Raw genomic sequence first — 23,260 nt, forward strand, 5'->3', positions numbered from 1 at the left:
CCCACCCCAAAGTTTTTCAACTTACCTCTTGAATTTGTAGATTAAAAAAACAGCCAAACCCACAAACACCACTGACAACAACATCAGCATTGCTGAACTGCTGTGGCCTGAGCTGGAATCCACAAGGGGTGCTGCAGGAGGAAAGGCAATGCATTACATTTTTGGGATATTACAAGGAAACACATTATCTACTGAGAGTTGAGCTCAGCTTTGTCAGATCTGCTTTATCATGCTGGTTTTGGCAAGACCAATCAGTAGGAAACAAATCGGTTCTCGTGTCCTTCAAAAGTCAAGGCCCTTTTTCAAGACAGTGCAATCTAACATCCCAGAGTGAAAAGGAACAGCCAGCCAAGCTTAGCTGAATGCCCAATCACTTCTGTATTAACACTCTGGGCGATTTTCAGGTTTTTCCAGGTACTAGAGTGGAAATGAATTTTATAAAGCATGGCTTAATAAATATCTATTCCCCTCTGGAGAAGATACCTTAGAGCATCAATGAACAATACGACTCCCATCTTCCACGGATATTCATCTACCGCATATGTGGCAGGGATCTACTCTTGTGACAAGCCCCAAGGTCCATCCTTGTATAGGACCTTAGAGACTTTTAAATCGAGTCAGTTTTCATAATGTGGAGAAGCCCAAGGCAAAAATCCTGGATCCAAGCACACAATACATTATAATATTTTGGAGGTTTTGATCCTTGACATTTTGGCTGGCTAAATACAGTATATTCCTATACTTTGTTTATGCAGCTATTCCAAGAGCTCATCAGAGCACACGATCTTAATGGCCTGAGCACTGTGCTGAGATCAAGTGCCTGATGAGAAGCCTCTAATGATGCACAGATGATTATAAGCAGCAGCTGAGTGTTTCTCATTTTGCATAAATATTTGGCTTTGGTGTTTTACTATTCTCTATTCTTTCTCCGTCACCCTGAAGATAGGGACAAAGTCGTGCAAATAGAGTCAGTTCTGCTTTCACTGCCGAATTCCCACACCTAACAGACTGATCCTGCCAGTATTCTGCTGCTAATACTTCTGACACTTTTGTGGGAAAGTCTATCATTTCATCCAAGTCAAAACACTATGGGTATGGTCATGAAACAAATGCAACACCTGCACTGGAGAGCATGCAAGAATAGTTGCAAAACATAATTTAAATGCAGTGCCTTGCTAGAACCAAGCCAGATTCTGGAGAATTCCAGCCACCTGGAGACCTCAGACACCTTATTGCACTCCTAGTTTTGCAAATTAATCAATTTCAGGCTACTCCTATTAGCATCTGACTCACATTCCAAAGGAGCAGTTAGAGAGTGAAGGTAAAAAGGCATTACCTTTTTGCCGGAAAGTCATGAGCCTTGATTTAGCCCAGCTCTTGGCTCTCTGAGAAGGAGCTGAAGTGTATTACTGTGGGATATGAATCCCAATCTTTCAGAGAGGTTATCAGCAAGGGCACTTGCACAAGATCCAACACTTCAGACAATTGCAAGGGCAGTCATAAAAAGTAAGGGCAAAAATAAATCCATCACCTTCTTTGTAACCATCACTATTTCATCAATAGCTGAGACCTTCACACTAGGCTGGTTTAAAGTAAAGGGACTGACAAAACTTAAAGCAACTCTTTGTTACTTTGTGCAAAAACGGAGACAGGTAGTGTTGAAATTTAAATAAGTTCTAATTGTTGGAAGTTAATATTCAGGCAATTATTCCCTGTAAGAGGCCTCTATCTTTTCCTGAGTACTCTTCCCCTTTAAAGCTTCTCATAAAGCTAGTCATAACAGTAACAAGCCCTTTGCTACAAGGATTTGATCCAAGGTCCATGAAACTTAGTAATATCCCACTGAATTCCACAGGTGCACAATAAGGACTTAATAGAACACCATTCACCTGGTTTTCTAAAACACTTGAAAAACACCAAGGCACTTGTTAATTAAGCCACAGGGAACCCTCACAAGGTACTTTTCATACTTGTACAAACTGGAGCATGAAGATGTCCCTGATGGGTTGGTTTTAACACTTCCTGCTTCTACCAAAATGTCTCAACTGGCACACAGCCCAGTGCCACAGCTGTGAGTGCTCTGATGCAGACTGATCATCCTGGAGCCTCAGGAGAACCACAGCGGTGCATTTGATCCACACTCACCTAATGTTAACTGAGTAACATACACAACCACTTCAACACCAGGCTTCAGTTCAAACTGGACCAGGTTCTGGTTGAGAGCATTAAAAAGGATTTCTACCACCTGATGAAATAAGAAGAGATACAACAGTTACAGCATAGAAGATGGCAAAATCTGGAGAATATTCAGGAACACACAAAGCCCATGAATAGTGGCTGACATCTCTTACTGGCTTCAGCAGGGCCTGAGGAAGTGGAGAGAAATGCACATGTGCTTTAGGTGGGACTGGATGTCATTGCATGGAAGTGTCTCTTACAGAACTTACGAGACTCTCATTGTGTGTTTTTATATCTCTCCCGGGAAGCAAACCTAGAAAGTTAGCACATTTTTTCTATCTTGAGGAGCTACAGGAAGAGGGAAAATAACTAAGGACCTTTTCAACTTCCACACTATTCTTTGAGTTTGATCAAATGTGTTTGGAAATCATTGACATATTGGCCTTTCATTGGTGGATAATGAAACCAAATTAGGCAACCCAGACCTATATTTCTTTATTCCCATTGATCCTGTCATGTAGCTTCTTTTTAAATAGGCTGTTGGGGATGAGACAATCCAGTTTAAGTCAACGGAAAATTTGCCATATTTCTCTTTCAGCAAGAAAAGGGGCCTTGGACTGAAGGAATTGCTGAGCTGATCAAGAACCCAGCTCTGATGTGTTATTTGGCTGCCCCAGAGCACATACTCAGCACATCACTCCAGAGCCTGTTTGTTAATGCCTGGTCTCCTCAGAGTAGTTCTGATGGACAGGGCACAGCTAATGAGTAGTTCTAATGACCTACTCTCCAGGCACAGCTCCTCAAGCAGAAGCCAACAACAGGTGCCAAAGTACAACTGAGTAGACTGTCAACTAAAATTAGAGCACTAGAGCTCTAGGCCTTATAGTCAATTAGTCAGAAATCTAATTGAGATGTCAGCATAACACTGATTTATGAAATATTGACACAACAGCTTGCTCAGAAGGAGTTTTAATACTGGTAGATCCTACTGAACAGGACAGAAATTACTCCAAGACCATCCCTCCAAAAGCCTTTCAAACCTTCCCACCTCAATGCATCTTTCCTGCACTGACCACTATAAATTTAAGAGAGCAGCTTTGGTAACTTCCTAATACAAGGAACTACTCTGCAGGGAATGACTTTACCCAGTGGGTGACAAGAACTTCACTGAATTCACCAGCCCTCTGAATAATTTAATGTTTGATCCAAACTTCCAAGAGTTATTTGGCAATGGGCTCACACATAGTTTGCACACTGTAAAAATGCCGCATGCAAGAACATTAGCTGGAGCCAAACAGCCTTTCCAGCAGTACTTCACTCCTTTGCATTTATAGACCTGATTTAATCACTTGGTAATTCTAACATGAAAGCTTCAGCAGCCCATTGCTGTTGTTCTTTCCTTGCCGGCATATCACTGTTGCTATTCATCACTGTAATTACCTATTTATCTAAATGGATGGATATTGTAACTTCCAAATATAGTTTTCACAGACCATTCCCTGCTGCAGGAAAAAAAAAAAAAAAAAGGGGAAAAAAAAAAAAAAGAGGTCTTGTTTTGGTGATTTATGAGCTGAAGAGTCTGATTTATTTTTAGTAAACCTCAGTATATTATCTTGCTGCTTTGGCCTCCCTTTATTAGCATTCCTCCAGGGAGTAGAGGGAGTACATATTCAAGGTTCCTTTGGCTGTAACTACTGTGAAAAGGACACTCCACTGATTTAGGAAGAATCTCTGCTAGTGGTAGACTATGACACATCTCAGTGAGGTATTAAAAAATCCTGGTTTTCCTCTGAAAATAATTTTCTTTAATGCCATAAACTACACTGCCACAGTCCCAGATGCATCCATTCCCTCCACACTTATTGTAAGCACTTCCAATGCTGTGCAGCTTCAGGGACCTGTCTGCAAACAATATGACAGGAATAAATGTTCCACGAATCCTTCTTTCCTTACTTGCTCCAGATCAGCCTCGCTGCTTTTCCTCCTCTCTGTTGTGTTTCTGTGGGGCAGTATGAAGAGTTCAGCAGAAGTAGGCAGCCCAGGGAACACAGCAACCAGGATCTGCTCATCAGGGATACCAGTCACCTAGAAGAAAAGTAAAAAGGAGGTCTCTAGCTGCTGTTTTGTTACTTATGTTTCCATTCACTTCCAGAAATGGCACTCCCATCAAATTCTTATTTTCCAATTCCACTGTAGGTGTTGTGTTCCTAATGAGCTGTTCTGCCTATTTGGTGGGTCAGAAATCGAGCTTCTGCTAAAGATGGACTCTACTTCCTTTCTAGAAGTGAATGTAGGCTTGACAAGACCCCTGGGCACAAAGATCTCAACCCAAAGTCCAAACCTAGCATGTCTCCAGATCTGAATGTTCCATATAGTCCTCCTTGCTACAAAAGAATAACTGACCCAAAGTCAGATCCAGAGACACTGTCTCCAAGCAGACACTGGTAAATGTGCAGTTAACAAGGACAACATGAAGAAAAGCGCCTGCAATCACCTCCTGTTATCAGGTATGGGGATCCACATTTGCCAGGCATGAATAGCAACATTCCCAGAGGGGGGCTTTGCTCCTGGGGCTGCCCAGGAGGGCTGTGCTGGGAGCTGCTCAGTTTGCAGAACCCAGGCAAACACAGCTGCCTTCAGCAAGACCCGCCGACAGAGGCTGCCGCCCTTTCTCCCCAAATCCCAGCCACGCATCCTCAGTGGGGCAGGAAGCCTCCTCTCCCTCAGAAATGCTCTGCCACACGAGGTTCATGAGCTCCACCAGCAGCTCTCTGGTCCTGTCCCACCTCAAACTGCATGGCCCCACTCCAGAGTGGGATGTACCAATGGGGCAGCCCATTCCTGCTGGGATATACAAGCAAGCACTTCTACAGGATTTCCACTGTTCTCTGTGATCATTCATAGTTGCAAGCTAATTATTTTCCTCCTGCAAGCTTGACTCTGAACAGAGGAAAAGGGAAGAACAGTTTAAAAAAATATATACTTAGCATTTTTTCAGGATGGAAAAACAATCAAGGAAGCTCATAAACTGTGAATTTTGAGTGGGCTGCAGATGAGAAAAGCTGAGCAGGAATGTACTTTCCCAGTAAAAATAATCAGCTTCCATTTCTAAGAACAGCTGTAGCTAAAGCAAAGAAACCCCAACAAGATACATTTTTGGCAGAATGCAAAACCCACAAAAGCTTGTCTAAATCTAGCTCCTAATTTCACACAAAACTAAAGTCCCTGACTATTTGATATCATAAGTTATTCTGTCCCCTTTCCTGCAAGAATATGACTACTAGTTTACATATTCTAATTAATCCCAAAGGAAGATTCGGTATCTTCCACCTACAGAAGTCTCTCTTTATCCTATATTTTAAAGGTAAGTTTATTTTCTTTCTGAATCCTCTTTTCTTGACCCAGTTGGAAAGGGGTTAGAGCTTTAAAATATTCACCAGTTGCTACACTTAGCTGCATGTGGAACTCCTGACTATAAGGAAGAGATAAAAATATCTTCTTCATGTATCCAGAACACTACAATGTCTGTCTTCCGGGATGAAGTGGATCAGCTGTTTAACAACACATAGTAACACTTACCAAATATTGGAATAGAAAACAGTACATACTGTCATATCAACTTGGAAAAATAAAAATAATGATACTATTACAATCTAGAATTTGCAAAATCCTCGGGAATATTAAATGCTGAAAAGCACACAGAAATATTACTATAAGTAATTGTAGTTTTTCCACAGTATCAGCAATACAGATTGGCTCTGTAAAAAGATCCAGCATATTAAGAAGCTTTTTACTGATTTTTATTGACAGTGTCATCGCTGCTGTGCCTACCCATTCTTTTAAGCTAGCATGTCAGAAAAGTGCATGTTCCAACAGTCTAGCCAATGTTAGTACAGACAAGGAAACAGATGCTCACCTGTGCTAGAGCTCTCTTGATGACTTTGCCAACATCTTGTCTCCATTCAGGGATGTCAGGGTTGTGATAGTCCAAGTTGGGAGAAAATGACAGGAGCTGAGACTGGAAATACTCTGGAATAGAGAAAGTATTTATGAGAAGATAAAATTGTTTAATCTTCTGATGCAGTGTTTAGGGTACAGGCGAGGGTGCAGAAGACAACAGCAGGACTATCTTAAAGCAAGAGAGTGAGAAAAGGCAGAAGGAAGAAAAAGGCTGGCTAACACTAAGCAGATCAGAAAGCTTGCAAGGAAAGAATGCTTATAATGGTACTTATAAAGGATGTTTTGACCTAATGACAACTTCTGGCTTTCTCCAGAGAAACAGAAGTGAAAATGAGAGAGGTGAGAGGATGCCTTCATGACGTCTCTGGGCTTTGTAATTTTGCCACCCAACTTCTTCAGATTCTGCGCACAAGAAAGTTGACCAGCATGTGGCTAAAATTCAGAAGGCCTGTGTACAATTGCAGAGTGAACCATTGCTGTAAGAAATGTTTTCTGTTTACCCTCCTGGAGGGAAACCAGGGGTGGTTAATTCCACAGCAAAGGAGAACATAGTGCTGCTAATGACTGGCTCATCAAGCAATTGCTATTGACATAACACTTTGAAGTCCTGTCCTGACTGAATGATTGCTGGGAGGAAGAAAAGTTTCCTAGACTTAAAATACAGAACAATTTTAATTTTTCTCCAATTCCAGCTCTCCCCATTGGTCTCACCAAAGACCAAGTCTGGAATCCTTATGGCAGATATGCACAACAGATCTGGGCCAGTGGGAGGCACAAATCCGGGATGGAAACCACACTCTTATAAAAGTTCTCAGCGTAAAAGATTCTCCTCTCTGTTTCTGGAGATATTCTGTGCCTCACCTTGAAGCAACTGATCTCCAGACACTTCAAATAAGTACCATTAATCATTCGTAAGAAGGCTCCAGTTTTAGATCAAGATAAACCTGCCGGAGTATAAATGAGGAAATCCACAGAAAAGCAGCGATGTGCCAGCACACCACTTATATGCCATCTTTTGCAAGAACTGTTCTTTCTTTTTAGATGATGCAATATATTTTTAAATAAAACTAGTATCAAAGAGTGCAGGGAAAGTCTCTCAGGTTCTGAAGGCTTAACCCAGAGTCAGATATATAAAGTCTTTGACTTTTGACCCCTTAGTACCATGTCCAATTTATTTTTTGAGCAAATTCTTCTCTGTTAATCTCAAATTAAGAATACACCTGAATTAATCTCCTGCACTGATTACACCAGAAATACATGCCTAGATTTTGTCCTATACCCATAATCACTTGACTCAGGACACAGATTAAGATATAAATCAGAGGACATGTTTACTAAAGGCATCACTCATTTATGTACTCAGACTTGAACTCATCACTAGACCGAGGGGCTGCAAGGATTCTTTCCTTAGACCAGGTCAGTCTGCAGCACAGCACTGGATAGGACAATTTGGATTGGATCCAACTGGGTAAATTTCTCTTTGTGACACAACCCAAAACTTTGGATCTTCTAAACAGAATGGCAAAATTTCTTCCAAGGTGTTTAAAAACAGAGTGAGGAGCTCTCTGTGGGACCTACTGGCACCAAAGATCAAGATCACCTCTATGGGTATCACTGTCAAATACATTTGATTCAGGTTTATTCCATAATTAGTGGAAGGATGGAAATTTCCAAGAAGTAAACACTGCCTTTTGCAGTACTCAAAATTGCTAATATTTGATAATAGCAAGTCAAGGTATTACTAAATCACATTAACGAATTATTAAAGCCTATTGCATTTCATGGCCAGACAATCAATAAATATCTATTTAGCTGCTGTTAAATCTCAGTATATAGCAGGACATTTACTTGTATTTAATTACTGAAATAAGACACACTGTGCTGAGCTTCAAAGTAGCCCAAGTTATTTGAAGCTCAGGTTTCTCAATAAAACCTAAAGTCCAAACAAAACTTGTCCTCAAATGCTGTATGCCAAAAACTGGATAAGGAACAAAAAGACTGGCCCAGGGCAGAATTTATTTCAGAAGTCCTGGTCAAAGCTGCTGAGAGGGCCCTTTCACCCAGGATTTAGCAAGTCCCAAACAGGGTAAGCTCTGCTGTCTGCCAAAGGATGCTTTTTGAAGCCCGTGACAAGCAGATATGGCAAGAACACAGCAAACAGTACCCATGGGAAAGGATGGGCAGTGATACCAAAAACGGAGTCATTTCTGTCCTCTTTTCCAGACTCTTCCTGACCCCTGTCATTTATACAGTCACTGATAGAGACACCAGTTGCATTCTGATCACCTTAATGATGCACTGTGACTATTTCTTTCCACAGCTGGGGAGATGAAAGAAGGCAGTTCAAGGTTTTTTTTTTTTTATTTCTGGGAGTTCCCTGTCCATGTGTACAGACAGATCAACCGACACAGGAGACACCAGCCACCTTATTAATGCTGAGCTTATAAATTTGATTAGCTGCTCCATTCTATTCACTTCTGTATTTTGTCATCATGACACATCTGAGCTACTTTGCCATCAGAGGTTCCTCCAGGCACTAACGAGTTCCTGGAGTTCATTCTGGATCAGCAATGATTATCTGCCCATTGCCCCCCCAGATGTGATTGCCAAAGGCTGGGGGTACCATGCACTGCGACCTCCTTGGTGTCCTGGATGAGGGTGTTGCCCCCAGCGACCTGCACGGTGACAGTGTTCATCCCCTCCACGGTGAACGTGTACGAGATGCTGCTCTCCAAGGTGATCAGGGGCTGTAGGAGGCAAACACAAATGACAATACCAAAATCAGGGTGAGATTAACTCAGGATCACAACATGATTTATCTACCAGGCAACAATGGCCTTGATCCAGGTGTGCTGCTGCAAGTTTGCATGTCCTGCTAAGGCCCAAAGACCATCCTGTGAGCAGTGTCCCACAGGCAGAGGTTTCTCTCATTTCAGTAAATGTGTGCTGAAATATTCTTCCATTGAACTGCAACCCACCATGGTATGGACTCCACAGCAGACCACAGTCAGCATCTGCAGAATTAGTGCAGTGGAATGCAGCATTGTACACTGCCATATTTGCTGTACAAAAGCCAACCTCAAAGTGAAAATAAACCAAAGATGCAGATGCTTCTTCAAACAATCCATATTGTTCAGATTCAGGGCCAGTCTCTGCTTTTATGAGCACAAATCCGTTTATCTCTCACACAGCAACACTGCTCAGGTCAGAGTGAGGACATCCAGCACTGCCCTGTCCATGCTGTGAGTCTGTGAGCAAGCTGCAGCCACAAGCTGGCAAACGGTGCTAACCAGCCTGAAAGTATGGCATAATTCCTGCTGACAATGCTGACTGAATGTGGCTGTGGAAGAGATTCACACTGGAGCAGCCCATGGGAAGAGCCCACATTGAAGAAATTAATGGAAAACTGTCTCCCATGGGAGGGACTCCCTCCCATAAGCAGGAGAAGAGTGGGAGGCATCTTCCCCCTGAGGAGGAAGCACTGGAAGAGACAACATGTGATGAACTGATCACAGCCCCCACTCCCAGTCTCCCTGCACTGCTGGCAAAGGAGGAGGCAGGGAATTCAGGAGTGAAATTGAGCCTGCAAAGAAAGGAGAGATGTGGGAAGGTTTTTTAAGATTTGCTTTTATTTCTCATTATCCTACTCTGATTTGATTGATAATAAATTACACTAATATCACAATGTCAAGGCTGTTTTGTTTTTCAACAGTAATTAACGGTATCTCTCTGTCATTACTGTGACTTGATTTTGTTATATTTTATGTATCCTTCCCATGTGAGGAGGGGAGTGATAGAGTGGCTTTAGTGGGCAGCTGGTGTCCAAACAAGGTCAACCCACCACAACTGAAAATCAAGGGTCCAGCCCTCACAGTGCCACTGATCCGACAGCTGGTCTATAGAAAAAACCCTCTTCATTTAGAGAAACTACAAAAATAGAAATAGTGATACTAATCTCCATTGCAAAAGCACACAGAGGTCTAAGAGAACAGATAAAGCCATTGTACCATTGCTGTTGTCCCTTCACTACACTGCCAGTTTGTTTTCAGAGGAAGACTTCCAAACTTTCACCTTCCAGCTCTCACACTTTGTCTCATCGAGCTGCCAGCCTGACTGCACTGCACAACAGTGGTCAGAGATGCCACTTTCATAGCCAAATCAAAACCTCCACCTGCACAGACCAGACTGGCAAATACATTTCCATCTCTCTAGAATACCACCTTCCTTTGACCCCCTCCCCCATGAGCTGAAAAAGCAATAAAAACCAAAAAAGTCTTATCACATGGCACACACAGTCCAAGGGCACCAGCTTGTGCCAGCCCTGGAGGCCCAGCTAACATTTACTGAGATATTCACAGACCCTGGAGAAGCTCAATGGGCCTGTATCAAACTGCAGTGATATCAGCAATCCTCCTGGAGGTTACAGGTTGTGGTTCTGTGCAAAGGCAGATAAGAGGATGCAGTCTGGCCTTAAAAATTACATTTTTTTCTTTTTTTTGTGTGTGTATGCTGGACATTCCATTATCATGGATGATTTCACCTCCATCATGGAGTTTTAACATTCAGCCAACTCCTTAATTTTAATTCAAGAACCAAGACCTGGAAACTAATTCTAAATTAAATCAAGTAGTTTAAGGTTCATTTGCTCAAACCTATTAGACAGCTGGATACATTTATTAAACTGGACCTGTGTTAATCCAGGCAAATTAGCCTTTGGGCATACTGCAAAAATCAGTACAGTAGAAATTCAGTACAGGAGTTTCAGCAGGGTGGGGAGAGCAGCAGAAGAGTCTCAGCCAGGTCAGTTGTGTCTAAGACAGTATTCTCCTGTGCAGCAGCACAGTGACACAAGACACATCTGGTTCTGCCTGGGATGGCTCTGGGCTGGACAGGAAAAGAAATTGCAATCCCTTGGCATGGAACTAAAATATATCACCTAATAATACCAGTCATAATATTATACACCTCATTCTTTAATTCAGTGTCCCCATCTTCCACCTCTGCTCAGAACACTATAGTTTACTCATGAGTGGGCACAGAGAAGGATCTGACATATACATTAAACATCCCAGGAGGAATTCTGATGAGATACAGACTGCTGTTCTGAAAACAGGAGGCCGATACAGTTATGTCTATATCCCTTGCCATACTTCTTTCAGAGTTACATGAGGTAGCTGGAGATAACACTTTGCAAAGATTGAAGAGTGCTCTGGGTCTGAGGTTCAGACACATGTAAGTGGCACCGTGTTTACTCTTCAATATTTCAGCAATGTGTACAATCATGCCAAGGTGTCAAAGGATCAGCTACTCCATGTGCAAATATGTCCAAAGTACCCATCCCAAGCACATCCACATCCGCTTGTATTCTGCTGCCTATGGGTCTGAAATTTAAGCTAGAAGATGAAACAGATCATAATTCCAACCCAGAAGCAAGCGCTGTGAGAACTGTGTGGAAATTTTCAGCAAACATCACTGCTTTGCACTTCCTTTTCTAAATTGCTTTCCATTTCAAAAAATCTTTTTTAAGGTCCTATGCACAATCAACTTCTACAGTAAGGACAAAAACAACGACAGGAAAACTCTGTTCTGGAGGGCTTAAGAGGATGATCGAGTTACCAGCACCTAAATATCTCAGAAGTACTTTAATGGTTCTCCGTGTGTGAGCACTGAGCCAAAAATATCTGAACTGTGATTTTGCATGCCTGTATTTCAATACAGTATAAACTATGTAGAATTACCTGGTACTTGCAATGGACTGGATGTGCAGATGTGGGTGGTTGCCATAGTTCAGCTGGGACACAGCAACTTGCCAATTTACAGTAAATAGCTTTGCTCCTGAGCTCTTCTGCTGCCTCAACTACGCTTCAACAAAAATCAGCAAGTTCTCACAGTGAGCTTCCTAACTGGATGTAAAATCCCAGTAGAAGCAGTACTCACTGCTTTTATTTTGCCTCTCCTGATATTGATGGTAGCTAGAGTAAAAGGTTAAAACTAAGCAGCCTTGTCAAAGAGAAAACAAAATACTTGTGTGCTTATTTTTTATCTCAAGTTCCATATTTCATGTAAAATCCCCATTTCTTTCTGCTGCAATCTTGCCTCAGTGCACACCTTCAGCTGCAAATGTAGACAATAAGATGACTTAAACTGCTTTTGTAAATAACAGCAGAACCTATATTGCAGAATCAACAGCTGTACATTTCACAACTGTAAGCATGGAGAACAGTGCCTGTCTCACTCCTAAAGCCTATAATAAAATCTGTAGCTAATAGGCAATCCTGCTCTCTCCATTTGAAAGCATGACATTAACTTGTATTTTCACTTACCTTAACTATTGCTAAAAAGGCTCTTTATAATACATTTACAATACAGTTACAATACACATCATTTGAAAATTCACTACAAAGTCTCATCTCCCTCTCTAACATAGTCAGAGTCTTCAGCTTGAAATTCCAGACACAACTGTTTATTTGAACACTGAGACTTTTAAAGTACCGTGCTGGAATCCAGCATTATGTCCTGCACACTGGCACATAATGGAAACCCCCTTGGATTTTTGAACACCAGCAGTTTTTAAACACTGTGTTGAAGGCCAGAATTATTCCACACATAGTTCAGTTTAGTTGCAAGCAAACACTGGTAATAACAGTGGTCTTCAAATCTCAGTAGGGCTGATAACAACCAGATTGAGAAAGTAATGACTCCTAAGAACAACACACAACAGAAGGAAATAAATACACAAAGGTTGAAGTTCAGATAATGACAACTCTTTTCAGACAAGTTAAAAACTAAAACACAAAACAGACAAAGGCAAGAAGTTTTTTTTTTTTTCTTAGGGCCGAGAGAGTTCCTTGACTGTTGTGACAAGCTTAGGAAGAAAAAATGAACCAAATCTGTACCTTGGTGCTGTTGCCAAACCACCAGAAGTAGGTAAGTGTGCCTGCCTGGCTGGGCCAAACTACTGCAGTGATGTTGACGTCCTTATTTCTGATGGCAACAAAGGGGACACTCAGATGGACGTGCTCCACTGGACCTGTGGGAAGAGAGTTCATTATTAAAGGCTTTGAGCTAAATCCTCCCTGCACAGTTGTGAACGGCAAGGATCTTTCTTTTAAATAAATCTGAAGTCCTATGTCAGCAGTGAGAGTCTAGTTTAGAAATAGAAGAGAATTTCAGCAGTCAGTGAATAACAGAAAAAGATAATCAGATCTTAAAATAATTCTTGCCCCCTGCTATTATGCACATTTTCCATAATGCTAATTTTCAGAGAGGGTCAGCACTGGGTTTAGAAGAATTTTTTAAATGCGTTTTGAAAAAAAACCAATAAACTGGCTTTGCATTATATAGGGAAGTTGCTACTGAAAGGATAGGCCATAAGAAAGGGATAGGACACATATCCTAAAGGATGTGTGAAAGAAGGATTTTTCTTGAAAATATAGCCACTGAGTTACTAAGATTTGTGAGAAAATAATTTTAGCCAAAATGGCTTAAATCAGGTTATATAAGAGGCACTTATGATTTGCTTAAATACCCCCAACAGTTTTTTAAAAGGTCTCCAAAATAAAGACTCGTGATTTTGGAAATCCTTAGTATCTTTTTGACTTAGCCTTGACCTTGGGAAGTCTTTGAGGAGTCAGTTGCCCCTAGTAAAATATCAGGAACCACTTGACAGATGTGTGCACTGGCATAGGAAAGCATGTAACTGTCAGAAGCACTTAATTCTGAAAGACTTAAAAAATAACAAAGTACCAATGCAAAGTTGTATCTAATAAATGCAAATGCCCAGAATAAATCCAGGGCATGAAGCCCTGAATTCAGAAGGTAGATCCTCAGTAGAAAAAACAAGATGTGTAAAAAATACTGAGGTTTTGTTTGGTAATTAGTTTAAAGCTTCTACTATCTCCATTGTTTTTCTTTCTGTTTAATCTTTTGGTTTTGCTGGTACTGAATTTCAGCTGATAACTGCTGCCCATCAATGTTACTTTCTGGGTAGTACCTTTAAAACACAGCAAACTGACAGACTATCCCTGTGGGATGGAAAGGACAAAATAAGTCAGAATCTTTTTTTTTTATGACATTCATTCTGGGAAGCAGGAAATTTGTAGATTATAACTGAGACAACCCTCTTGTGTTACCTCTCAGCATGAAATGAGGACATTAACCAGTTCTCCATCTACTTGGATTACAAAGATTGTGGAGAACAAGAGCTGTTCTTTTGCCACTGGAACATAGAGCTCCAAGAACAAGAGGACCCTATTCTTGCTTTTGGCACATTGACACTTGAGCTTTTTTTTCCTCATTTTCCCAAGAGGTCTATACCAGCAAGTCACTTCTGAGCTCTGACCATAGGAAGGACTCTGGGTTTGCAAGAACAGCAGGTTCCATGAACTATTTTGTGACGGTGCATGTAAAAGGAAAAACACTAATATCTTTGCTTCCTTTAAGTATCAAGATAAGCAGCTTGTCAGCAAATTCTAGAAAGCTGAAAAGTTAACTAGCTGCTAACAAAGCTGCAGGGTAGAAAATTAATGTTGCTTGAGGCCAAGGAGCCTTTTTCTATCTTTTTTTTTTCTTTTTTTTAGCATAGGATCCCAGTACCAGAGCAATTGTATAGTAAGAATGAATCTCAGGCCTATTTGTCTGTACATCTGAACTTCAAGGTCAAACCTCCTATATTGACCAGTACTTCCAAATATATTAAAAGTTTAGTACTGAGTTGTCATCTTATTTCAGCATTAGCATGAATGTAAGTGCTTGCAAAATATTTCCCTAGAGATAATGATAATAAATTGTCCACCTAAGAATGCTATAAAAGTCAAAGGAGAGATCTGAAAGGTTAATGAAGAAAAGGGTGGAGCAGCAAAACCAGGCCAAGGTACTGTCCCTTGTTGCATTCTGCTTTAAAATCCTCACCATGAAAAAGTCATTCCTTTGAGAAAAATCAGATAATCCATACAAATCTGGTTGTTATTACCAGGTAACCATCACTTTTGTCAGCTAATGGCCCAAGGTGAAGGAAAAAACAGTTAATGCTCTAATAACAGGTTGTTAAGTGCAGCCATGATTGACTTTGAGGGAATTATGAGCATAATAAAAGCTTCAAGGAACATTTATTCCTTCACACAGGGAGCTGGAAATTAAAATGGAGAAAAAAGTTCTTGAGTTTTGGAAATTCCTAATGTGCTTCCTTTCAGCAGAAAAGCTCAAGCAAAAGGCAGGATGTAAGACATTCTGACAGGTAAAGAGGGAAGGCAGACACAGCTACGATCACCATTAGGGGCAAAATTGATGGGGTGCATCTGAACACAGAAGATCTAATACTCTGAGAGTAGATCAAAGAACTGGGCTCTTTTTGGTCTCATGCTGCATTCCACACTCTCTGCTCTCTGCTGTGGCTTTGAGAAGTTAACTGAGAGCTCTATGTTTGAATTTGCTCATATGTCAGCTGGAGAGAAATTGCATTGATCTACCAAACAGGACAGAAACTTCAGGGATGTGTGTCAAACACATGAAATGTGAAAAGCAGCACATTAGCCCTCAGTACATTCATATCTCAGGAAGCATGCTCAGCATAATGCTTCTATTTCATTAAATTAGCACTGTGAACACTCTGAAATTTTGAATAAGTGACTCAAAATTTAGTAGTTTAATGCAAGCTTCTTGGAACGAGACATTGAAAATACACATTTGGACTTTGTTTCATACACTGCTTGGTGTCTGACTCTTTCAGAAAGCCATTTTCAAACTTCTCTGCAAACATACTTGTGCTAAAGAAATGCCTTCCCTTTCCCTTCATTCAATAAAGTATATTTAACGTGTCAGAGGAGTGTCTAGAAGCCCAAGCCTTTGGAAGAACAGAAGCAGCATGTGTACGTGGGTTTGCATCTATTCTTGGGCCCCACTGAAGCTGCAGGGACTTTCAGTGGGGTCAGATTTTCACCCAAGGAATGTGGCAGGTGGAAATACTCACAGACCACGTGCAGGAACAGGACAGCAGTGTCTGAGCCCAGGCTGTTCTCTGCATAGGCTGTCACCTGGAAGATCCCAGCACTCTTATACACGTGCCGGATGCCATCCTCCACAGGGCTGAAATTGGCATAGGACACTGCAATGCCATCTCCAAAATCAAGCTGGATGTTTGTCCTTTGGAGATCGCCCTGCAGCAGAGAAGGCTGGAGTAGGAAACTGGACTGATAAAAAAGGAACTGTATTACCCTCCATCCCACTTAGCTCCATTTCATTAGCATGAACACAAAGTAGCAGCTTTTCAAAAAAAGGTGAGCTTTGTTCTGTCATTCCCCAAAGTGACCAGACACAGACAGCAACACCTCATCCTAAAGTGACTGAAACAGGTGACATGAATCATCTCTTGCAAATATCCACCCCTGATTATGCAGAGCTTAGAAGACCAGTTTCAGCTAGACATGCAGCTTTGGGATGGCTGAATTTATACAGGTTGAGTCCCACGTTGAGGACTGACAGATTTTTTTGTCTAATGTCAGTCAACACAGAGACAGGGCCTGGATACACAGGAGAATGAAGCAGATGATGAGAAAATCTCTTCTAGGATTACTGTCAATGACAGTTATTAAATGAAGAAGGGAAAAACAGACAAGAAATTCCAGCAGCACAGGTATTGTCTGGAGACAGAAGTTGCACTATTTTAGTTTAAATCGTTCTTTAAACCACTGTAGTTGAACTGTAGCAGTGTCTGTTATTTCGGTTTCTGGAGCCTTATTTTATACTTGCCCCCCAGCTGACAAATGTAACACAAAACAAGGCTAATTTAAACAAAGCTAAAGCCCATTGCAGTCATTTCACTAAACTGAAATAAAACTACAACTCAGATTAAATCTCTGTAGCTTTACCTTTCTGCACATATATATAAGATGTGTTGTGCCAAGTAATTTCCTTTCACGAAAGATCTGTACTGTATTCACTGGGGGTGAAGGAGATACCACTACATTTTGCAGATGTTCCTAGCCCCAAACTCAAGTCAATCCTTAGACATAATCGAGAATGTGATATGAAAGTTTCTTTAAAAAATTGAAAAATCTCAGCTCATAAATTTACCTTTGTTTAATGGGAAATTCAGAAGTATTTTACAGTCATCTCATAAACCCCATTATACCTGTAAATGCACAGGGAGAACACAAAAGAAGCAGAGCACAATGAAGCCGGTCCCATGTGTAGAAAATCAGGACCTTAGCAGCCCCCACAGAATTTATCCTCCTCATAGTCTATACCTGCATAAAGAAACCAGAGTGCAGGAAGGGTAATTTTCAAACATCAATTTACTTTGAGTATATACCTGAGGCCTTCAGACACTCATATAATCAGGATTATTGTATGCAGTTTTTGAAATATGGATATTTGATTATATGTTAGATCCCTCTCCTTCCTTGCTCCATCATTCCCATTCCATGGGAGCCAGGGGAGTTCTGGCTATTGACTTGATCAGGGCACCATTTTTATCTCTGCCCTACTTGGACATTAAAAGTTCAGTATAAACCAAAGAGCAATCAGAAAGGACTAAAGTGGTAGTGACACTAAAACGTACCTATAATATTGAGTAGTCAATAGCCTCCCTTAGACAGAGAGTTTTTAAAGTCACTCTAAAAAAATTCTCTAGCAGGAGCAAAATTACACTCTTGAGATATTCAGTTATTTGATAGAAGCTCCCACAGCTTGTTAAACCTTTCAAAACCACTTCTCAAGGGAATGCACTAAGACCTCAAGTCCAACTCATATGGAAGATACTGAATAGAGGATAAAAATTTGATCTGGGCTGGATTCATCACTGCTGACCTCAGACTGAAATCTCTTGCACCAATCATGGCAGCTCATCCCCCTTCCCTGACAATTCTCTTTTCTATTTCCTCCTTGCTTCTCTAATATGATTCTATCTGAAATGAGATGGTTTCACAAAGAAAAGTAAGGACAGATTTTTCATGACTTAACAGTAGCAGATGATCTTTTCACCCAGTTATGAGCAAAGGTCTTCAGTGCAAAGGCTGCCCATCACACTAATCATGTTTTCTTTCTCCTTTCCATACCTCTGTGTCCAGTATATGAAATACTAAACCAAGCATTCTAGTCCCACAAAGACGTCAGATATTCTGGAGTTTATAAATATAAATTAAAATAGAAGGGAAGTGGAGGCATTTCAAAAGGAAAAAGAAATCATTGCTAACCATTTATATTCAAGAGGAACATTTTGTTGCTTTAAGCCCCATAAATAATGGAAAGGAAAAAAGGTATGGGCTGTCACAAAGATTGGCTGAGTATGGACACCAGTGAACAGACATGGGCAAGAACACAACTCCCCAACAGCTGCTTGGCAGTCTATTATTTCTTTGTGATCAAAACCAAACTTAGATTAAAAAAAAAAAAAAAGTCTAAAAAGGTTCTTATCTCCTCATCTCCCCTTGTATGTATACAGTCCAAATCACAGTCCAGCCCCATATTCCTGAAAATACAGAAAAACCACCAGCCATTCTGCATTTCTTTGTCCACAGTCATTGCCACACACATATTCTGAATACCGCTGTGAAGAATCCTACTAAAGCTAATTCCATAAATCCTGAGAAATTCAGGTTTTGATTAACTGTGATGAAGTCTTTATTTAGCACTGACAGCCTAAAGGTCAGTCACCTCCATATATTGAGGGTGTGGACTAGAAGGCAGGGAAGAACTGCTGGCTCACCAGGGCGAGTCTGACACAGCTGAGTGGAGAGCACACAGAGGTACCCACAGCAGGGCTGGTCAGGCTGCTGTTTGCCTCAGAAATGAAGTGTCAATTTAGGTACAAAACTACCACCAGTAAACAGACTGACCAGAGAAGGTGGAAGGAAGACAGGAATGAATCTGTATGGCAGCAAGGGATGTAATCATTAAGACCTCTACAGAAATTATTTCTTCCAAGTCATAAGGAAATCTTTGGCCACAATTCTTCTCAGGTTCACGCTAAAAGACTGGAATACCTTTGTCCAAAATCTCAGTGTTACTTTTCTTCCTGAAAGTCTATTATTTTAAGAAACAAACTCAACACAACTTTCTGTGGAATAAGCTGTTCACCTACAGAGGCATGTTCTGAAGATCCTCCTCCCTTAGAAAAAAAAGTCTGTTTCAATGAAATATTTTTTAACTGCCATTATTTTTCAACAGCAGATATGAGAGTGAACGCCCTCACATATTTATTCAGCTGCCTTTTCAATCTCTAAATCCTTGCAAAGATTTCACTCTTCAGCTACCTTGACTGCTGCCTTATTCCCCATCTGTTTATCATTCTTCATACGCAGCAGTTCCACTTGAGTTCCTTAATAAATTACTAGTTGATTCCTAATTTTTAGATTATATCTGTTCTTTTCTGAACTCCCACTCATAGTGTCTACACAAATTGTCTTACCATGTCAAGTCTGCAGAATAGAAAAGAAGCAGCAAGTAGACAAGAAATCCCCCTTGTATAAAAGCAGAGAATACATGAACCTCTGAGGAAGTAGTAAAGAGGCCCTGTCAGATTAGTGTAGTCCCAGTGAAATACTTAGCTAATGTATAAGAATTTAATTTAGTGTGAGAATGTGTCTGTCTGTGGGTGGTCTGCCTCAGCTGTCTCCAGGTACTTCTCCAAAATAACATACACAGGACAGAAAATGTGCTGAAAAACAGTTGTGCATCTCCAGCATCACCTCATCCCCTGGTCAGAAGAGCCTCAACATTTTGATGCTTTTGGCAGCAGCATGGCCTGGTGTCACTTATGCTACTGGTGACTACAGAGGGAGCTGTACCAATAGATAAATACTGTAAATAAGGGCTGGGGACTAGAGGTGCTTGAAGGAGATTCAGTTCCTACTGCAAATAACAATGCTCTTCATCGTTCCCCATGAGTGTGAACATGTTCCCCACTGTTCTGAACCTTTCCCAGGAAAGCAGAAATTAAAACTTCACATCCCAGATACAGAATTTGTTGATCACAGAAACATCACTTCTGCCTCATAAACTCCATAAACTGCAGTTTACTGGAGGCAGCAAGAAGTGACTGGGGAAATAATTTTTTTGACCAGATCTATCTTTCTTTGGCATTAACATCATCACTGACAGACAAGATAACCACACCTTTGGTATGACCCAATATGACCTGCTTGTATGTATCACTGTAGCCTCCAATTCTCTTAAATTCTTTAAGTCTCTTAAATCACTCTTCACCATTTCATGGTCCCCCTTGATTGCTGTTTTGGTCTCAGCAACCTGAAAAGTGAAGGAAAAGAACGCCAGTCCTGCCACGCAGAGAAAGGTTTACTGGGACCACTACCACACCTCTTCCATGAGGATGATGAAGGTGGCGTTGTGGCCCTGCTCCATGACCAGCTTCCCATCCGAGGTGAGGATGTGCAACCCCCGAGGTGCTTTTCCAGGGCATTTCTCCATCTTGGCCATGTACTTCTCTCGCAAGCCATCTGTGCAGTTGTTGGACACAATCCTTCGGTACCTGGGCAACAGTAACAAAAGGACATTGGGCTCAGAGAGAGGGCAGAAAAGTTCCTTTGTTTTGTTTTTGTTTTGTCTCTCCACATCAATGCATCTGTTTTTTCAAAGGCTATCTCCCTGCACGATCCCCTCACAGAAAGGAAGAGTCAAAGAAACCCAACATTTTATTAGGTAGAAGAAAGCCAAACCAATCACAATTCAACTTTCTCCAGGGATTCTCAGTAGGATCACTGAGAAAGAGACACATTGTGGAGGTGAATTACTCTGCCCTACTAAAAGGCAGAGATTTTCTCCAGCCCAATGCCTGCAGGATTGCATCCTGTATCCCAGCTTTTTAAGTATACCATTCATTTAGTTTTGTCTGCCTTTATTGGTCTAGAGGGCACTTGAAAAATATGCCAAGGGCTTTGCCCAGCTCAGTTTTAAAATGAAGTATGGGTTCTTTGCTTGGCTCTTCTCGGAAGAGGTTGGCTACACAGCAAGACACTTGGCAATTCCTGGTGTTATTGAGGGGGGCTAACCCCTTCTATTAATTCCATACCAACACCAACTATTTTCTTGTTGCCCTCTGTCAAAAAGGCTGCAAGCAGTCATACTGGCCAGGGCTCCTGTAATTACATCCCATATTTAAAGCAACTTTTCAGCTGAAAGGGGGTCTCTGAGGCCAAATGCCTCCAGACTCCCAGCAGCTTCACTTCATCCAGGAACAGAGCTGGTTCCTGCCATAACCATTCAGCAGGCAGAACACATGACCCAGAATCAGCCCTACAAAATTTTCAGGGCCTGACCTGTCCCAGAAGGAACGTTGCAATTTTGCACCAACCAGTGCAACTCAAGTCTCACAGCATTTTCTGCATGATAGTAGAGCATTTGCAAAGTGATGCTGCCATAATAAACCAACACTTGCCATCTGTTCTGGGTTACACCAGGAGAAATCAGCACATGAAGCCCGTCTGAAATGCAAGGCATTGTATGTGCAAAGTGAAAATGGCAGAGGAAGAAAACATAAAAGAGGCTAAAAATTGCTCATTTGAGACTTCCTAGAAGCTGATATAAATAGGAGCTGTAAGATAGTAAGAGGTTCAATAAAATACAATGTGAAATATCTCAAACCTGTCCATTTAAATGTTCAGCTGTCTCTCAGACAGATCTTTTTGATTTGTGTTTTAATTTTGCAACAAAGGGGAGCTCCAAGTCTAGGCTCCAGGGATCACACATCACATGCTAGCAGTGCAATATCTACATGTCACTTATGTTAACGTGCTTCTCCCTGTCTCTGAGGAACAAGGCAATTTTCCATACAGGTGCCATTGCAGACATCACCTCATGGATAAGACTGAAAAAGAGCATAATGGGATGCAGAGAAAAAAGAGCTGTCCAGGTTCTCTTGTCTACTGCAGTCACCAAAACCAGACAGATTGCAAGATGCACTTACCCAGTGCTGTTCCAGTAGTTCTGACCAACGTTGCAATCCTTGGACAGGGAGGAGGGGCTGAACCAGAAGGCTGGGATGCACTGGTTGTTGCTGTGCCTTTCATATCCATAGTCACTATGGAGACAAGCCATAAGTCCATCACTGTATCCGCCACTAGAGTAAGCTCAGAGTTTTAGGTGATGTCCCCAAAGCAGGTGTGTATGGGTGGTTCTCTGCTGGGATAGCCCATCATGGATTGGGCTCATCCAGAGACCAAGTGCTGGACTGGTTAGAGAGGCAGGAATACAATTCACTGATGGCATTTCATCCCAACAACAGCAGAACTACCAACCTTGCAGAGCACTGGAGGACTTGTGCTTCATTTGACAACAATATGACAGAGTTTCAGAAAGAATATCGTATTATTCATTTATTTTCCTATTAATCTCTAACTTAAATTTCACTTTTTAGGTTGTTTTGGTTTGTTTGCTTTTAGCAGTCTTTGCTTTTAAAATGAACCAGGCTAATTCTAAGACCTAATGTCCCTTTTTCACAACAGTGGCTAGGAATGTAAAACACTAGAAGCACATCCTTAACAACTAGCCACAGTATGTATATTTATATATGTTGATGGGATCCCTGAATGAGCTGTGACTTGCTCAAGAGAAAAAAAAGGAGCTGATGTTTTCCTAACACTAAACTACAACAGAGCCAACTTGGTAGTCTAAGGATTACATGGTATTGTCACACAGGGAAGGCAATCCAGGGTATTGGATCCTAGGACCACCTAAGAGTGGAAGCATACACAACTACTTCCAAAACTTCTTTTTAAAGCTGCCTTTGTGTGCCAATACAATGATGAAGCAATAGGATTAATCCAAAGCTTTCCATAAGTTTTAACAGGGTCTGAATCAGGTTTCTATGTGTAGTCTTTATTAACAGGATTCAAAGGACAAATAAAAAGAGATCCTGGATTTTTGCCTGCAGCAAGTTAACAAATGCCAAAATGCTAAACCTCTGCGAAAATACAGACACAACAGAAGCCACTGTCTTGAAAACATTCTGTGCCCTTTAGGACACTCTGAGTTTTATCCTTTCCCAGTTCAGAGCCTGAACTGCCAACAAAAAGTCTCTAGGAAGAGCTTTGGTGAGACAAAACTGTGCTATGTCCCCAATGACCCAGGCTGCTACTGTTCTTTTTTTGGAGGGCAAAAATTCTGTAAG

At 41.2% G+C, this 23,260-nt stretch overlaps 1 protein-coding gene across 1 annotated transcript in view; it reads right to left on the reverse strand.

Moving 5' to 3' along the window:
* SORCS3 (sortilin related VPS10 domain containing receptor 3) overlaps positions 1–23,260 on the reverse strand; it is a 74,448-nt gene that overhangs the window by 5,381 nt on the left and 45,807 nt on the right. Inside the window, exons 12-20 of the mRNA XM_066324440.1 lie at positions 22,058–22,171; positions 20,452–20,623; positions 16,106–16,292; positions 13,035–13,168; positions 8,762–8,885; positions 6,095–6,207; positions 4,132–4,263; positions 2,146–2,245; positions 26–131 (exon numbers count right to left, since the gene is read on the reverse strand). Coding sequence (XP_066180537.1) covers positions 26–131; positions 2,146–2,245; positions 4,132–4,263; positions 6,095–6,207; positions 8,762–8,885; positions 13,035–13,168; positions 16,106–16,292; positions 20,452–20,623; positions 22,058–22,171 — 1,182 coding nt within the window. The remainder of the gene's footprint in view (positions 1–25; positions 132–2,145; positions 2,246–4,131; positions 4,264–6,094; positions 6,208–8,761; positions 8,886–13,034; positions 13,169–16,105; positions 16,293–20,451; positions 20,624–22,057; positions 22,172–23,260) is intronic.

This window comes from Sylvia atricapilla, chromosome 8 (genome assembly GCF_009819655.1).
Source record: "Sylvia atricapilla isolate bSylAtr1 chromosome 8, bSylAtr1.pri, whole genome shotgun sequence".
NCBI classification, from domain to species: domain Eukaryota; kingdom Metazoa; phylum Chordata; class Aves; order Passeriformes; family Sylviidae; genus Sylvia; species Sylvia atricapilla.